This window comes from Erpetoichthys calabaricus, chromosome 9 (assembly GCF_900747795.2).
Source record: "Erpetoichthys calabaricus chromosome 9, fErpCal1.3, whole genome shotgun sequence".
Classification (NCBI taxonomy): domain Eukaryota; kingdom Metazoa; phylum Chordata; class Cladistia; order Polypteriformes; family Polypteridae; genus Erpetoichthys; species Erpetoichthys calabaricus.
The window spans coordinates 57696377-57716274 of NC_041402.2; the positions used below are offsets into that span (position 1 = coordinate 57696377).

The following is a 19898-nucleotide window of genomic DNA, read 5'->3' on the forward strand; positions in this document are numbered from 1 at the left end:
TGTTAATAGGGGTACAGTTGGAAGAATAAAGGGAATGGGTACTTGATCAGTAAACAAAGTATAAAATACATACACAATAATTATAACAATCGTAATAAACGAAACAGTAGAGAACCGTGAAGCAAGGAGAAAGGACGGCCTTATATGGCGTATTTGGCGGCACCTGCACGAAGTTCCTTAAAACAACAGCAGAGAAGCCGCGGATTAAATAAATGAAATGGGTACCTGAACAGTAAACTAAGTGTAAAATACCTACACAACAACTATAACAATCTTAACAAATGAACAATAAAACAGCGGAGAACCCATGGATTAAATAAAACCTACACAATAACTATAACAATCGTAATAAATGAACAATAAAACAGCAGAGAACCCGTGGATTAAATAAAAAGGCTGCTTCCTTGGCAAAGCAAGGAAAAAGGATGGCCTTATATGTCGTTCGTTTATAAAACAGTGTTTAAGCTGTGAAAAGGCTCCTTCCTTGGCGAAGCAAGAAAAGGAATGAAGACACCGCAGTGAAGAACGGCCTTATATGGGCAGGCAGTCAATTACGTGGGAGGCGTGCTGATTTCCGCAGCAGCCGCACTTATGAATATGCTAAGCACAGTCCTTCACCCACGAGTATTTACCTTATATGGGCAGGCACTCAATCACGTGGGAGGCGTGATGATGCAAGACGCAACCGCTTCACACGGCGACCGAGCTGCCCGCTATGGCCGTATACAGTATACGAAAGTAGGTTCCAGTTATGACCGTTACGCATAGAATTTCGAAATGAAACCTGCCTAACTTTTGTAAGTAAGCTGTAAGGAATGAGCCTGCCAAATTTCAGCCTTCCACCTACACGGGAAGTTGGACAATTAGTGATGAGTGAGTCAGTGAGGGCTTTGCCTATAATTAGTATAGATTATCACTTATGTACCAAGTCTTGCTCTGATTTGGGGTTTGCCTTTTGCTTTCCTCTTGTCTTTTTTCAGTTAGTAGCTGTGATGTTTGAGGTCAGCTCCATGATGCCTTACTTCCAGGATCCTCTTGAACCTGGAACTGTCAATAATGTTCCTGAGGATGAGCTGGGCTAATGAGGACACACACAGTCAACAAGGGGTTGGTGCAAAGTGTTGGAGTGATTTTATTTAAAACCAAAACAAAGTGTCCAAAATGCAGTGCAAAAGATCTTCAAATAAATATATAATCCATAAAATACTGTGATTGTGGAGATTAAAATGTCCAATAAATAACTTTAATAAATATTGAGGTTAAAATCCCAAGCAGAATCTGTCTTTTAAAAACCAATCCCAAGACCAACTGCCTCCTTTCTAAAAACTGACATCTCCTCTGCTTACCCCAGACAGGATCTCAGCAGCCAGAAGAGACATCCACCAACAGGCACAGTCAACCATAACACGACTTGGTTCCCCTGTTGCCAGTCCCTCAGCATTCAATGAGGTGCCACTGTGAGCCTTGCTCCATCCTGTCCACCACCATCACATGGCATTAAGGCAAGAGCCCCCATGGAACTCTGGGTCGCACCCTACTCCAAGATCGCTCAGCAGGAGCAACCCCTGCCCCTCAAGCGCTGGCTGTGCACTTCCATTCCACTCGCACAGGCTCCTCCTTGATCCAGCCCCCTTCTCTTTCTCCAATCTCCAGTTCTTCTTCTCTATTTTTTATCCTAATTCTGCCATGTAGGCTCCCTTTTTAGAAACAATTGGGTGAAGGTGCTGATCTCCACCTGCTCCAGGGTATTAATGAAGCACCTGAATGACCCTCTTGCATTTGCACGTGAATATGTGATCAGCCAAGTAGCCCAATCAACCTTGGAGTGGTGTATTGTAATTATTTCTTAAAATCATGCTTTGCCAGACCATTTATCACAGTAGCATTGTTCTTTTTTGTTTTGCTTATAGATTTGCATCTAATTTTCTATTCAATTTAAAGATTATTAATCTTCTTTTATTGTGTTATATTTTGTGTTTTGTTATTTTTTAGATTAATGTGAGTTTCACTTGATCCTACATTCACTGACTTATAAAGAACTAATACTTATCAATAAATTAAATCTTCATTTACTTTTTGTGCTGCTATTGGATCTCAATTAAGTTCAGGATAATTGGTCAATTAAGACACAACTCAGGTACCTGCTTTGAGAAGTAGGTCCATCCTTTAATGTGATTACAGGGTCTTGGCTCATAATAGTATGATTTACAGAAAATTACTCAAAAATTATTTTCAGAGCTACTGTACAGTACTGTTGTGAATACGTGCCAGCACCTAGAGATTATTGCGAGAGAAGCTTTGCCAGGAGTCAAGGCAGGAAACAGCATAATGTCACAGATTTTTATGGCAAAAACAGAACAAACAGCTTTTAAAGAAGCCAAAGTCAGAAACATAAAAAGCTATCCTAAACAAAATTTTGTTTTCACTGATTGAGATACAGTATATCCACCAAGGGATAGTAATGTACTGCTACTGCCGCTAACAAGCAAAAGTAATTGTCCAGCATGCACACACACTGAAGAAGAACAATTTTTTTTGACAAATATCCTACCTACAGTATTACTACTTAGCCAAGTATTTGTAATTTATTGTGCCAATAATGGGTTTCATTTAGTGCAGTATATCAAAAGGATTTCTTCAAGAATGAATTACATTATTTTCTTCAAATGCATAGATGAATGCACAAGTGTGAATATATGAAACATTTTTATTATAAAAAATTAAAATAATTAAATAATACACATACATGTTCATATTTTACAGTATAATGTAAACAAAGACAACAAGTTAATATTTTCAAGGTATACTACCTGGTCTCAACTAACATTTATCTTCAGACATCATAAATGAGTATTAATAAATTACTTTTTCAATAAACATAAATGTACAAAGATAACTATTTTATGGGTACGAGTAAAAATTTGAATTTTTAAAATATCAGAGTTGAATTATAGCTTAAAATGTTTCCAATCATCATTACTGCTTAAGTACATAAGATCATGTTATAAGAGTGGAAGAAAGAAGAGGCTGCTAACTATCCTCATTATGGCTCTAGTGCTGAGCTGGCTGAACCTGTGAAATATCCACTAAGTTTTCAGGTGGTCCACTTAGACAGACTCGAAGATCAGCCGGTATTGTGTGGAGTAAGAAACAACAGCAAAGGCTTCCCTGTAAACTTCACTTGAAGGTCACTCAAGTGTGTACCCGGAATGTCATTTCTCATATCTACTTGTGTCAAACCGCCACTTCTAGCAATAAATCTAATTTTTCTTAGAAAGTGTTCGGCAATAATATTTTAATGGACTTTTCAATCATATCAACTAATTTTAAATGAATATGAAGGTGTTTCAGCATTGTCTTGCGTGCATGCTTGGGGACAATTCTACTGACACAGGTATGCTGAGTAATACCACCACCTGGCAGGCCCCCCAAATATTGCACTTATGTTCAATGAATTTCTCAACATATAATGATGGCATGTGAAGAATCTGGATTTCCTCATTTACTAAAATATACAATACTTTTGTAATACTTTCAGTAGCCTAATTGGAATCTAAACAGGTGGTGATATTTTAATCTCTCTCATCTTACATACTCAGGCCTTTAAAGCTAGGAAAATAAGTTTACACTTGCCAACTGAAAAAAACAATACATAAAGACACTGTGTTGACTGTGTTACAGCTCTTTAAAGCTGAGCTAAGGAGTGTAGAGGTAAGGTGATGTGACAAAATATTTAAATGGATAAATATAATTTACTGCAGAATGGCTAATATTGGCAGAATAAAATGGTTTTCTCACACAATTTTTTTAAAACTGTGACTGATACACTTATGTTATATAGCCTATATTGACCTTACTTTTTTATGAGTAGTAAGTAATTAATATTTTCAACATAACACAACATTCTTAATCCCACTTAAACCATTCACAGCTTTGGGCACAAGGTAGGAAATAACCCTGGACATTGTCCCTCTGCATTGCAGGGCCTACATTCACATAGGGTAAATATAGAATCTCCGATTGTCCTAACATGCATGGCATTGGGAATACAAGCAAAACAACATTACTCAGATGAGATGAGGCGAAAAAGCAAACTCTATGAACACTACCCACTGTGCCATCATTGACACCTTAATTTTTCTTCCCTTTTTTAATTTACCTTTAAGAAGCTCAAGAAATTAGCAAAACGGGTATAACAGATTACTCGTACAGTAAGCAAAGGGATCCTTAAAAGAAAGCTCTAAACAGTGAGTATTTTTCTAACTTACTAGCTAAAGACCAACACTTTAAAAGATCACTTTTAAGACTAAAAGACAGATCTGAGCACTTAACTCTATGGTTAAACCTGTCTAATGTGAGACTCAATAGTGGGCAATTGTTTACTAATAATAATAAGAAATGTTTTATGAGAACTGCAAGTATTTTAATTTTGTTGTGCATTTTACTGCAATAATTAAAACCTGTTCTGTTTGTGCTTTGGGGCTTTGAAAATCATATCACAAAGCATGACTCAATGTACTTTACTTATAAGAAGGCACAGCAACCATACTAATATAAACCAGTAATCCTGCTCATTTGGTTGAATAATTTATGTTGAGAACGTTCCTAAAGATCATAGTGTATTAAGCTGTTCATTATGTTTAAAATTTGAGGAAACTCCTTGCTTTATCATAATGAACACTTTAATTCTATATTCCCAACAGTTACACATTCTGAAGGCAATTAATGCTAGACATTAAAAGTGTGGAAAAAATAATCCAGCACTTTCTTCCATTTGTGTTAGACTCTGTACCTGTTTGTAAGCTGCCAGCACTGGGGCAATTACTGTTCAGAGTTGGCACTGGGAGCTGTCTTACAGTGCAGACAGACCAAATCATTGAAATGGTACATTAGAGAATTGTACTTCTTATGTGTGACCTTTAAAAATGTATAAGGAAGAATCAGCCTATGTTAATTATTTCCTGGGATGGGAATGAGTAACCAAGTAATTGAATATCCATTAGTAAAAACAAAAAGCTTATACTGTACAAAAAATGGTTTGACCATCTAAACTAAACTTTGTTAAATCTGAGTTGAAATGGAGAACAAAACTGCAAGTTTGTTAAGTTAACCTACACTGTAACTTTGTGAAAGCAGCTGAGATTTGTAAAAATGCAACTAAAAAACATCACCAACTTGTCCAGTTTTACCTTGAAGAGCCCAAAAGTGTCCCTTGCTGCCTGACCTTAAGAGAGGACTTTAGAGCTTCGTTTGCCAGGATTCTCTTAATCACATCTGCCTTCAAAAGACATACTGTGACTTAAGCTGTCTAGAAAGCCTTTTAGCATCAAGAGTTTAAAACAAATACAAAATAACACAAAGTGCTGATATGTCAATATTACAGTAGAAATATTTTGAGGGAAATGAATGTGCTTTGAGAAAGGTGTTAAATAAAATAAAAATTGATAGTTTGTCAGAATTAAAGCCAAAGCTCACTGTGAGTGGAGATGAAAGGAATCATAGGTTGAACCTTTCATAGGACATGGAACAAGAGACCGAAGAGTTTGGATTTTCTACCAAAGCAGCCGTTTGCTAATATTGTAAAAAGTAGTCAATTTTCAAATTAGAAAAAAAAAAAAGGTGCACAATAATGCCATGGTCTTGCGGATTCTCTCCAGCGTGTGATGTTGCAGCATTTGTGCAGAGGCACTCTGCAAGCTATGCAGTGTGATCAAGAAGCACCCCAAAATATTAAATCTCTTTCATCGCAAATACTCTGAATTTTCATTGACCTTTAAACTGCAGACATTATCTGCAGAGTAGAAAATATTTATTTATGCTGAAACAGAACTACTCAAATCAAATACAAAAGTGCTTTGTGCAGTGTTTTTCTGAAAATTAGAGCAGAGATGAAAAGCTTTACAATTTTTACAGTTAAGAAATACAAAACAATCTCATATTTGCTAAGGCAGTCTAAGTAGAAGATGGTGGGGTGCTGCTCATTCAACTGCAATCTCCTGGCTTGATGAACACAGAGAAAGCACGTATCAAAACACAGGGATAATATATAATCAAAAATAATTGAACTATTTTCCTTGGAATCCCCCAGTAGGTTCTCTGTTGCCATGCAGAGTCCATGGGGAGGAGAAAACAATGGCGAAGTGCACCACTTGTGCAGCTTGTGGAAATGTCTTTAATACAGTAACACTGGAGAGATTGGGAAGTGGTCATTACATACTGTATATGTGGCTCTACATCTTACTGAAAATGGCCTTTCTGGGAGGGCTACGTGCAAGACGAATCAATCCCATGAACACTTTTAAAAGACAGCCTGTTTTTATGAAGTGGTGGTGTATGTCTCCAACAACCCTCTTTCAAATATTAGGCTTTTTACTTTTTTTCAGATATTCACAAACATATTTAGACAAAAATACACATCCCTAGTTAACTGGTAGAATATTACGAAATAGTTCTTACAATTTTGTGTGAAACAAAAAACAGCATTTTAAAACTGTGTGAATACCGGAATATTTGCTACAGTTAATGTGGTATCCTGCCACATTATATAAAAAGTCACTCTCCTTTCAAAAGCCAAATGTGCAATATTTTCTATGGTCTAATATTTTTAAACTTTTGGCTTTCAAAATAACGCAATTTTACTTTACTGAAAGCATATGCTTTGGCTAAAATGGTTAGTATTCATTGTCAATCATTTACATGAATCCATTTGAATTATTATTCTTATGGTGTAAACTGAACAATATAGTAAGTGCATTTATTTTTGTCAGTAATACAAACATGAAAAGCATGTATCTTTCACACCTTTGTCTTCACAATGTACTCTATAAACAAATACAGGGATTCCAGATTTTACAAAAGGCAGTCCTATGAATGGCATCCACTAAACATTTTTCAGATGTTTTTCACTTCACATTTGCCTTGGAATGCACTTCTTTAACCAAAATAAAGAAGTTTAAATTAATTATAACAGTAAAACAGCTTCATTTAGCGTTATAGTGTCAAAAAGATGAGGCCAATATAGAAGTTACTTTAGAGTAGCCATTCGTATTATACAACTTTTTCAGAGTACAGTGCATGAATATGCAATTTTGTTCCATTAAAGTCTGCTTAACAATAGGCATTCTTATATCTTTACTGTTTTGGAACATAAAAGTAACATTGTAGAATGACTTCTTGTCTTATATGTGCATATAATGTGGCTTTTGCAGAAAGTGATGAACTCATAAAAATAAATTTCCAGCAATCAAGTACTCCAGGACAAATATCTTTCCATAATGTCCAATCTGCTCCTATTGTATAAGCCAAGAATTAAAAAAATATTCCTGGATTATTGTTTTACTTGAGCACAGGACTTGCAGCACTGTTGTCCATAAAACTTGTGGTTGCAAACTCCATGCTGGGGCACCAGGTGGCACCAACTGAAAATGTCTTTGCACAGGATTTCTTCTAAAACAAGAAGAAACATTAAGTAAGTCAGCATGCTTTGTGGTTCCTTTTTTCTCTTACAACTATAATTAATTGCATACATATATTTATTTGAAAGTTCACCAAGAAACACTGCACTCTGTATTTGCTCTACATTTTATGCTTCCAAAATTGAACTATTTTATATTTCATAACACTAATCTGTGAAGGCCGACAATCCTAATCATTCATATTCAACTCTTATCTTCCTTCCATTTTCAGTAATAAAGGTTTTTTATAAGCTCCATCTGCTATCCTCCTATTTCTTTGGAAACTCATCTATTAAAATTTGGATGACTCATGCAATACTGTCTATAAAAGCACTTAACAGACTCTTGTCAACTTAGTGGCCTCTTTAGCAGCTCGTTAGCAAGGCTGCATTACCCATTCTGCTTTCAGCTGAGGCACCTCAATTTTTATTGATCTTTTATTTAAATATGATGTGCTGTATATTTAATCAACACCCTCATTTTACCACACTCCCAATTGCCTAAAATACTGTAATTTTCTACTGCAGTTCTAGAAATTTGGAAGTGAAGTTCTTTCTTTCCAGTGACAATATAATAGCATTTTTAAAGCTGCCTGACAAAGCCTAAGCATCATCTTGTAACTAAGTGATGAAGATCTGTAGTACTTTAGAATATTAGGACCAAAAGTTACCTTTACGGTTAGGAGCTGGGCAGAAATTTGTGTTACAAGCTCTGGATGTTACAGGCTGTAGATGAGACAGGCACCCAGATGATGGCCTTCCCTGCCTAAGACACTGAACATGACGAGTTTGAACGCCTCCTCCACAGGAAACAGTACACTGTACAAAAACAATACAATAAAGTTTACATCACTGCAGTACTACAGTATAAAGTATAACATGATATTCAAATCTTGTAAAACAGTCTTCGCATAAATATGCAGTGGTTAAGTGACTTTTTTCCTATTTGAATACTTTCCACTAAATTAAAATACATCCTTACTGAATAGATATTTATTTATCTGCAATGGGGTGGCACGGTGGTAGCGCTGCTGCCTCACATTAAGGAGACCTGGGTTTGCTTCCCGGGTCCTCCCTGCGTGGAATTTGCATGTTTTCCCCATGTCTGCATGGGTTTCGTCCGGGTGCTCTGGTTTCCTCCCACAGTCCAAAGACATGAGGTTAGGTGCATTGGCGATCCTAAATTGTCCCTAGTATGCGCTTGGTGTATGTGTGTGTCCTGCCTGGGATTTGTTCCTGCCTTGAGCACATCCCATAAAAAAAAAAAGAGCTGCGAAGTTTTAGCAGGCTGTGTAGCTTCTCATAACCTCTTAAGTTCTTGCTCAGGATGGACAGATGAGGTAAGAAAGTGACAATCAAAGTCTGCTTGGTGGAGGACTCTTTTTTTGTAGAAAAGAAAGACGTAAGCCTGCACCTATTAATTGACTATAAGGAGCTGACCAAGATTACAGTAAAGAACAGCTACTGTATCTGCTTCTGAAAATTCCTTCCTTGCTTATTCAGGTCACAGATTCCACAGTGTTCATAAAACTGGACCAAGGTAGTATGTCCAATCGAGTCAGAATATGTGAAAGGAGTGATTGGAATACAGCTCATAACACCATTTGAAAATGGTTGAAAAAAAACATCCAGTGACCCTGCCCTGGATAAACGAGTTAAGAAGACAGATGTATGGTTGAATGAAATAATAGAAGTCTTCATATACTTTATAGTTTGGACATTGATACTTATAGTGAAATGAATAAAAGAAATGTGTCTAATCAACTTAACCTTACACAACTTGGTTAAACAAAAACTATATGGCTTGGTTAAACAAAAACTATATGGCAATTTTCTGTTCAGTACCAAAAACAAATGACTTTTTCTCTTTTTCCAGGGTTGGAAAACCATGAGAATAAAAGGCAACTTGTTATACTATTATAATAATTATTATACATTTTATACCTGTTGCCAAGGAGATGAATACCATCCAACATTAGTAAGAGTTCTCCCATTGGAGGAATTTGGTTCTTCGCATGCTCCTTTATTGCAGGCTTGTTGAAGATCCACTGCAGGCTTCGGTAGGTTGCGACATCGTCTTACAGGGAATTCTGTAATTTTGCTGTTAGCATCTTTTTCACAACATTTTAGTTCCCTTTTTTCAATGCCTGGGCCACAGGTTGTAGAACACTAAGTAAACAAACACAATATTTCCCTTAAACAATAAGCTTACAGTATATTTACACTGTTATACTATGTTTATTTTTAAAGACTTTGGCACATGTTGTCAAAAAGATAATAGTTTCCTGAATCTGGCCATCACCTATAATTAGCATGATAGAGACTCTGCTATCAGCTAAATCAGAGGTTGCTCTATGAGGACAATTGACATTGAGGCCAGAAAAAAACCAAAACAAAACAAAACACTGCAGTACTGTTAGAAACCCACTTCCTAAAATACAATCATATCATTCCAAGTCAGAATAGCACACACTTTTTGTACCAAGATATTGAAGATTTCCTTAGAAGTCGTTAAAAATATTAATGATAAAATGTAGTGATAATTATTTTACCAACTGCTTAAACCTACAAGAGAAAATGAATCAAATTCAGATTTTCATGACTGTAGCAAAACATGTCATTGACCGGGAAAAGGCAAAGCATCGAATACCATAAGATATTCAAGTTTAAAGCAATTGTGGTTTTAACAGTACAGATTCCTAAAATGTTGGCATTTGTTAGTACTGTTTAAGAGTCAATGTACAATTACTAAACAGTACTTAGCTTGACATTTGTGTGATTGGACTTGAGAGCCAATGCCTAATACATGGTATGCAAAAATCAATTCTATCTTTTAAGTCTTTTATATTTAAACTATTTTCTTAGGGCAGCACATTGGTAGGGTTGTGAATCAAGCCTGGCCACTGGATTAGAGAGAAAACTAAGGTAATCAACACGCCATCATCTTCTCTAAATACGTTATGTGGATTTTTAATAGATTACTCTCAAAATTTTTGTTAAATTATAGTTAACTATATTAACTATATGTTAAATATATTGCAGAATATTCCCAACAAAGCATTAACCAAAAAGCAGACTACTGAATGGTATTATTCCTGAAATTCTACCATGAAAGAAAAACATCACTAAATGATAAATGATTACAAACTAATGTACTCTTAAAACATTTATTTTATGCACACTTCTAAGAAATTGACTTTTGTCTAAAAACTTATTTCAGGTGAACTGTCAAGCATATAAAAATGCTTAAACAAAGTATACAGTAATGCATAGTTAAAATTATTAAAAAGATAAAACATTAAAAAAAAATGTCACTCAATATATTTTTTTGGATTTTAACTCTCCCAAGATAGAGTTTTACTAAGTTAACTGAAAATGCAGAAGATGGTACCTCGCTCCACGCTGATGTCATCCACTGAAGTTTATCATTCCTTGGGCAGCGCCTAAGAACACATGTCTCTTGAGACTTGGGCTTCTGATCTTGATTGCACAAACTGTCAGGAAGGCCTTTTCCTTTTGCTGATGGATTGGAGTTTGTGCAATAGACTTCACGCTCCCTAACACCTCTCCCACAAGTCTTGGAGCACTTTAAAAGAGAAATTAGAAATTTGTGATCAAAACCCTAAAGTTCTGGTTTGCATGCATGTTCTTACTATGCTACATTTTCAATAGCTTGACTAAAAGATGTTCTTTAAAGTTGATGGGTGATATAAAGTCAATGAGTCACATATAATGAATTTCTACTTTGTTATGAAGTCATAGTTTTGCTACATTAAAATGAAGCATTTCATTGAAAATAAAGCATATTGTCACATAAGTGGAAAAACAATTTTTTCCTAACTTAATTAATTGAGATCTTTGATTATTAAGAGATTGATGGGGCCTCAAATTTTATATTATACTATAGAGAATTAGACATCTACATTAAAATCATTGAAGTATCACTATTAATTAATGTAATTGGTTAAATCAGGTACATGTGAAAACTTACAGTGATGTTTGTTACCTGAAATAATAAAGTTTGCCAGTAACAGTAAGGAATGAAAATAAAAGGTACAACAGGTATGTACATTTAAGAAGAAAATCAGAAAGTATTTCTTTACACAAACAATTGTGAGATTCTAAAACAAACTACTGAGACCTGTAGTTGAAGTGGAGAGTCTAGTAGCTTTTAAAAGTATCTAGGTGGGGTTCTGGGACAACTTAGATATTGTCTAACCAAATAAGCTTCATTGGGTAAATGATTCATATTCTAAAATGTTGCATATTTTTCCACTTGACTATCTTCACGAAAGAGGTCCAAGTATACAAATCATGTGCAGCTCAGAACTCATCATGGAGAATTTAAGATTACTGTATTCCTTGGTTTTAATCCAAGTCAGCATGTTGTGAAACAAATTCTGGTAGTGTGGACTTCAGCCAGGAGCTGACTCTCCAGTTATGGCAGGATTGTTAAAAAAATCAACATTTCAATGAACCACTTGTTTTACTATTAATAGTCATACAGATCAATGACTCGCCCAAATCATAAATTTAGCCTTCTGTTGTTCTGTTTTCTTTGCCCTTTGTAATAGTGTATAAATGTCCTCTACTTTGGTTGGTTAAAGACATATTTTACTTTTCTCTCCTTTCTTTTTACTATTTTCTATATACAATATATTTGTTTAAACATTCTTTCTCTTTGCACTCTCTCCAGCAAAGTTTTGCTTGATTTAACCTACTTTCTTAGCTTCAAAGTGAGAGATGATATATTATGCAGTATAGAAATAATTGTATTTGTTAATTTTTCAAATCACTACACCTTAACTTTTAATACTGGGATTTATAGTTCTCCTTGAACACAAAGCGGCAAACAGCCAAACATTTCATAATGTTAGACAGTAGATTTCTGCAAGTCCAGGATCACATGTCAGTAAATGAATGCAGAAATAAATACACCTTTGTGTGACCATTTTAAGATACTAAAATGGTGTTTCACATTAAAAATAAGGCCAAGTCTAAAATATCTTTATTTCACCATATCCAAACTGATGGGGCATGAACAGCAGTGAAAAGAAAATGATATTCCTAAAGCAAACACTCTAGGGACTCTAAATCTCAAATTTCAGAAATTTGAATGTCATTTAGATTATTAACTTCCTGCTAATAATATGCCCAATAATATTTAGTCTAACTTGGTCTAATACACTTTTTATTCAGCCTTATATTTTCTCCATTCAAACATTACACAATTACATTACCCCATTAGAGAGACAGGCTGGAGTCCTTGATAATATTTTGCACAATAGTGGTAAGTTCTCTAACTGAAGTTGCATTCTTTAAATGGTACAACTGCCATTGTAGTGGGACAGCTGGCAGAAATAATAAAAGAAGGACAACTCTGTGACTGTTGAATTTACTTCCAATATAGTAAAGCCTGAAGTATCTACAGTAACTGCTCTATATTTTAAACATCTTCAAGTTCTAGACAATATTACACTTTCTTGCACTTGCCCCTTTAAACATAGCTCAACCACCTCAATCAATGTATTGTAATTTCAAAGTGTGTATCTTTTAATTTTAACAGACATGAAAATAAAGAGGAGGCATCACACTAATGTGATTGAGATGGCAGAGAACATAAAAACGAAGATTCCAGAACATTCCGCATGTGGTTGCAGATAAAAGGGAAGCTGAGGGAGCAGAAAATTAGACTTAACTTTCAGATAAGAGTATTGCAAGTAAAAGAGAAAATCAAAGCTAATGGTTCAGGTTTCATCTCATTTCAGCATAAGACAAAGCTAGCAGAAAGATGACACACAACACATTTAAGTATGAATTATAATCAAAATTAATTAAAAACTACAAACATACCGCGGTGGGCTGGCACCCTGCCTGGGTTTGTTCCTGGCTTGCGCCCTGTGCTGGCTGGGATTGTTAGGATATAGCGGGTTGGATAATGACTGACTGACTACAAACATATAACTAAACATATAGCCACATTAGTGTACAATTATGTTTAGAAGCATTTCCTCTTTAGACAATTAGAGAATATAGCTTTTTTAAAAATTAAAATTCACAAGATTTGGGAATTCTTAAAATCACAAGGTTAAATGCAACTACTGTTAAAGGTAGGGAAATGTTATAGACACCCCAACATTTGACATGATCTATTTGCCAATGTTTGTGATGTTTTATCAGTCCCAGTTTTAAAACCAAGCTAACAACTCGTTATTAGACCTTATCATACTCTACTGAGGCTGTAAAGATAGTTTTAAATTAAATGTTGACATTCTTTAACAATCTGGTTATTATTAAGTTATTTTCTGATTCCATTTCCCTGCTCTGTTGTAGTGTTTAATGTCCCTAGTCTTTTGATTACACTGTCATTTCTGACATGGAACAAGACCCTAAGAGGAATGTGTCCTCTCCAATAACAGGCCTAACAAAGTAACTTCTATAGAATTTTGTTCTTCATTTCTATGGTGTTAACATACAATCTGATTTCAGTAATAAATAATAAAATACTACAATTCTTCAAATTTAATTTATTTTTATGAAGGCCTGCTTCACTTATGAACCCGCATTGCTTTTCAATGTTTACAAATGCAATATAAAAAAAGAAATGTAACATATACATAAAACATAATACAGTATTGAAATGTAAACTTTGTGCAGCATATTCAAGATGGCTTTAATTTCAAATTTCATCTATATTGAATGGGTTTTTTGTTAAGTATGTTTCCTATTTCACAGAATATTGTTTTTTATTTCTTCAAATCCTCCCTAATAAAAGGATAAGTTGTCTATATGTCTGTTTGTGTGTCCATCCAGTTGCCATGTGTCTGTCTTTCCAAAGGATGGAACTTTACAAACAATTAAAACTGCTTTTACAAATCCCTTACCAAATAGCATAAAAGAGACATATGCATTGCATGGTGTACTGCAGATGTTAACACTGAGGTCTACATTAATTACTTAGATTTCAAATTGTCTTAGATGGGTAGCACAGCTAATAATATTTGTAAATAAACAACGCACACTGGACTTTTAAATGCAAGTGTTGTTTAAATAAGTACATTAAGTGGATCATTATATATAGCATATGACTGCTGACAAGATCAGGTTTGGTGAAAAAATTGGTTGTTTGCTTTAAATTGTTCATGTTACAACTTGGGTGACCCAGTAGCATGGAGGGCAGTGTTTCAATTGTAAAATACTAGATTCCCAGGTTCATATACAGTGTGTAGTATTCCAACACAGATTTTCTCAGCATGCTTTACAGTAAGTTTCACATTTTCAAGATAGGGTTTATAATAACTGATGCCCCAGCAGTTTTAGTGTCTTTAACTTTGTGACCGGTATGAATAATTAATTCTTGAAGTGTTCAGGATAGTATGTTTAAAAGAAACCATAGGCTTGTTCAATGTATTTCATTCATCTCTAGTATGGATTCTGTCTGTAAATATATCATTTTTCTTTAATATTAGTGAGAATTTGATTGTCAGATAAGCTAGAAAGAAATATTGCATAAGTAGCCATCTTGAGAAATTTAACATTTGCTTTTAAGGGTACTATTATGATAAGCACAAATGACACACATTAAAATAATTACCTCTCAGTACTGATTTTTGGTTTAAATAGCTTTCAGCTGTAAAAAGCACTAAAAAATTAGGAAGAGCATGTCTTGATTCTATATTTTTTTAAGATGAAAGAAATAATTACCTCATTCATTGCTGTCAAGTGTTATTTTGTTTTGTTTTAAAAAATCTAATAAAATGTAAAATAAACAAGAAGCAAACAAATATAAAGAAGAAAATCAATTTTGTTTTGATTAAACCCAGATTACTGCTGATTTACCACAATTAGCAATTGGCAGTTTCAGTATTTCTGAATGTCCTACAGATGGCAGTGTAGGAGTTCATAAAAATCATAGAGGACAGATTGTCTATTTCTAAAATTGCATTCCAAAATAAGCTCTCAACAGTCACAAATAATTTCTAAGAAAATAAATCAACAATTTGATTACTTGATATCTGACCACATGAAAGTACATTGAAAATCCACTTCAAGGAAAGATGTACACACAAAAATAAAATACAAACACATAACACCACATCACACCTAATGTACAAACCTGGCACAGCACCAAGCAGATAGCACTTTGTGTTTCACAGTTTACATCATTAAATAACTGAATAATAGGATTTGCCATATCAGAGACTTCTCATTGCCTTTACGTTTTGAACCTTTTCTGTACAACAAAATTGTTTATTATATTTCATGTACAATGTAGCTCAACAGTTATAAAATATTTTCACATGAATTTCAATGTGCAATGACAGAAAATATAAGTTTCTGTGTACTAGTTAGAACTTATTTGTGGAAGAGCCTCTTGAGCATAAACATAATTGATTTTTTCTTCTAATTCCATTCACTTTATTAATTTTTAAACAAGTGCCACACTTAAATGACACAAGCATAGTGTTTGTACTATAGACATGTAACTTGCAATAAAAGAGGGCAATAATCTTAAACAGCCATGTTAATAAATTGTAACTACAGTATACAAAACTAAACATTTTTATTTGGACAGAGCCAACTTTTTTCTTTGAACCTATAACAGTGAAGTATAACATTTTGCAAAGTATATTTCTGAACCCACTCCTGAACTGAACTGTGGCAGTAAGCTGCAATTGGATTACTGCATAAAGTCATTGTACAGGGTATATCTGTCACAAGAGTCTGTTTCAGTTCAGTCCAGCAAGTACCATCACAAGGTGTTTTGCAATACAAACTAAAAAAAATAAAGTGTAGCATAAGATAATAAGGTTGATTAGAAAATCAATTCAAATCCCAGAAACAGCACAAATAATTACTGAATGTAGAACCTACAAACATTGTATTAGAAAATACAATTTGGCAATGGTCTGTAACAGATGAAGGGGTTTCAGATAATTGATAAATGAACAGATGTAGTTCTGACTTTTATTAGAATATCAATAATGATGAAGCATGGTAGGATGTGTTTTTTCTTAAAATACTACTAAATCCTGTTAATACATTATCTCCTTTTTCTCATGTTTTACCTGTGACCAAGCTCCTGAAATCCACTCAGGTTGACAGGCCTGATTGTTGCAAGTCTGTAACTTAGCAGGCATAGAAGCAGAGCACAGAGAGTGTGCCACCACCTCCTCCCTCTGAAATGCAACTCTTCGCATGCACTGCACTTGACGTGACTGTTGACCTCCACCACAGGACTGACTACAAGTGCTCCATTCTCCAGTGTACCAGCTGAATTTAAAGACAAAAAAAAAACCAAACACTATAATTATATTCAAATATGTTTCCCGTAAACTGAATTTCAACACTTATTTTAAATTTTATTACCCAATGAAGCAATTACAGATGGTAGAAATGTGACCCATGTCTCCATTCATTTATTATACATAAAATGCAAAATTGCAAATATGAACAGCAGAAGCTGAACTTGTTTTATTTTCCTACAAAATGTTGCTTATTCTAGAAGTGCATTAATTATTTGCTTTAATGTTATTTTTTTGTTTTTTAATTATTGTTCATTTAAGCATAATTAAAAAAGATGACTAGTATGCAGATCTACACCACTGAACCCAACATATCTCAGGAATATTTTACACAGATTCCCATCTTGTGCAAGGGAAGACCATAGGCTATGTTTAGTTCCACAATCTGACTGCACCTCCACTTTATTAGGGAAGTGCCCCTAGGAGGCGTTTTTGGAACTTGATACAGATATGCAAAGATGCTTCCCACTGAGAGATTTGTTAATTAAATTTTGGTTTATGTCCAAAATTATTCCCCCTTGGGAATTTATTGAGTTGCCATATCTGCGTTATTCTGCAGTGCCAGGTACCAGTGGTGGTAGATTTATGAAAATGGAACTAATGAAGTTCAACAATATATTTTTTGCATGACATACAGACAGCTCAGTGGCAAAATAAACTCCAAGTTAGCAAACACAGTTACTACAATAACATAGGAAAATTTGAGAAAAACAGGTTAACTTGACAGATTAGAACTGAAACAAACTGTAAATTATCAACACCAAAAAATAGTAATAAAAGCAAATGAAATATTCAGTGACTAGTGCCTTCTGTGAATTGAATACTAGACTTTTGGAACAATGAGCAGAATGGCAACGGGAGATTGTCATACGTTAAGAATTTCTATTGCTATTATTATTATTTGCACATTTGTGCTATATTTGTTTAGTTCAAGTTTATGACACAGGAAGACCAAAAACATTGCTATTCAGGCGAGCATGGGTGTACCCTTTAATAGACTAAATGCCCATTATGGGCTGTTACCAGTTTTGTGCATGTTTCTTTTCATAAAAGCTTCATTTTACATGGAATTTGGTTGGACAAGAAGTTAACCCACGCTAACATGGAAATAATGTGCAAATATATGATGATGAATGAACTGGTAATCAAACCCCTTGGGCCATGCTAACGATCGTGCCAAAATCTGAAAATGAAACCTGCCAGCTTAATCAATATTTCATATTCACAGTGTAAATATGGACTCTTCAAGTAATTTTTCTTCTTTTTAATACCTTTACAATGTTTTGTAACAAAACATGTTTTATCAGAATTTTGTGGCCACATGTTTATGAAAAATGACTTTAGTGAACAGGTATTAGGATTGGATTCAATGGATATTACAGTGTAAAAGTATGTTTCAAAGATTATGTTTATTGTGTAAAAGGCACTATATAGGCGCCTGACCCGACACAGACTCATGCCGGACGCACTTATAAAAACCATTTAATTTTATTTTTCTTCACCTGTGGGGCACGTCTTCCCCGTGATCCCCACAGGCACAACATAGTCCAAACAAGTAACACACAAGTACACTCTTCTTTGGCACCACCACTCCTCCTCCAAGCTTCATCCTCCTCCTCCCGACTCTGACCATTGAGTGGTGGCTGCTGGCCCCTTTTATAGTCCACCCGGAAGTGTTCCAGGTGGTTGACTGCCGAGTTCCGGCTGCGGCGAATATACTGCCCATACGTGCTCAGGAGTCCCAGCTGCAGCACCCCCTGGCGGCGCGTGCAGGACCCAACAGGGCTGCACCCAACTCCAATTCCCATGGAGCCCTGAGGGAAACCGAGGCACCGCTCCAAACCAGTGGGGCGGCCATCTAGCATCCAGGGGGAGGTATTGCACAGTCCAAAGCTGCTCCCCCTGAATATACAATGAAGGGGCGTCCTGGCCGGGGTCCACCACAATTGTTAATAATGTGTTTTTCCCCCTCTTCTCTTAATGACTATTGAGCCACTGTAGTAGGCAATGTTTAGACCCTGATGTTTTACACAAGTGTTGAAGAGGTACTTTCTACCTGCAGTTTGCACTGGATAAAACTACGGCATAGTGTTTTTTTATATCAAAACACATTTTAATCATACTTTCAATAATGATTTAAAATGTACCGGACTCAGTGTATATTTCTGGAGCAATGTTCATGTCTCTTTGTCCTTTTAATGATCTGTACTGGCATCTTAGTTTACCCTTGTGGACTAATAAAACATTTCGGCTATATTTCATAGTGGATGTCTATATGACACTTCTGTTGCTTTCTTCATTACATTGATGCATAATAAGCTTTGTCTTTCTAAACTGAATATAAACCAAATGAATATAAACAGTGATAATGTTAATTCTATTTCTTCTAACAGCTTATACAAAATGCTTATGCCTTACGTGATTTCTTGGTGTTGTTTATAATTTGATTAATTTTATTAACCATATTACAATGAATGATGACCCAGAACAAACTATAACTCGATCGATACTGCTTTACATATGTTTAGGTCAGATTTTAAAATCAATCAATGTTGGCACACCTCCTATACCCAATTTGGAGGGCTATGTGAACAAAATGCCTAATATACATAGCCCCTCATATACTGAAGTATTCCACATTTTCTAATTGTAAGTAAAATAAAACACCTCTTCTACTAAGTTATGGAAGGTGGAATAGAATTATTTTAACTGAATAACCTGAAGCTATGAGTAAACTAGTACACTTAGTTTCTGAAATAAATTTTGGAAAGGTCTGTGTGGCAGAGAAGTGTTGTTGTTGTAAATCAAAACTGTTCAAGGTATCATTATTAAATAGGCATATGTCTACTGAATATACAAGTCTATTGAATCCTTTTACTAAAAGCAAACATTCACCAGAATTATCTGTTCAAAGTCTAATCAAAGTTGTTACTAAACCAAACCTGTTATTTCATTGCTGATCAAATGTTCAGATGCCAGCCCATGTATGTTGTACATTACACATCACCCTCAGCCCTCATACATAGCATAACAGTCAATGCTATCAACAAGATGGTGACACCCATTAAAATATGCATAAAATTAACAACAGCAATAAGTCAAGATATTAAACAGAATGAAAAAAAAATCTTAATAAATCC

The 19898-nt window shown here is 34.9% G+C and overlaps 1 protein-coding gene across 2 annotated transcripts in view; it reads right to left on the reverse strand.

Annotated features, from left to right (window-relative positions):
• Nucleotides 1-2689: 2689 nt before the first annotated feature.
• adamts18 (ADAM metallopeptidase with thrombospondin type 1 motif, 18) overlaps nt 2690-19898 on the reverse strand; it is a 144893-nt gene continuing 127684 nt past the window's right edge. For both annotated transcript variants that reach the window (XM_051932023.1, XM_028809641.2), the window contains 5 exons: nt 16522-16726; nt 10845-11039; nt 9398-9622; nt 8125-8272; nt 2690-7446 (listed from right to left, as the gene is read on the reverse strand). In XM_051932023.1, coding sequence (XP_051787983.1) covers nt 7328-7446; nt 8125-8272; nt 9398-9622; nt 10845-11039; nt 16522-16726 — 892 coding nt within the window. In that variant the 3' untranslated portion in view covers nt 2690-7327. The remainder of the gene's footprint in view (nt 7447-8124; nt 8273-9397; nt 9623-10844; nt 11040-16521; nt 16727-19898) is intronic.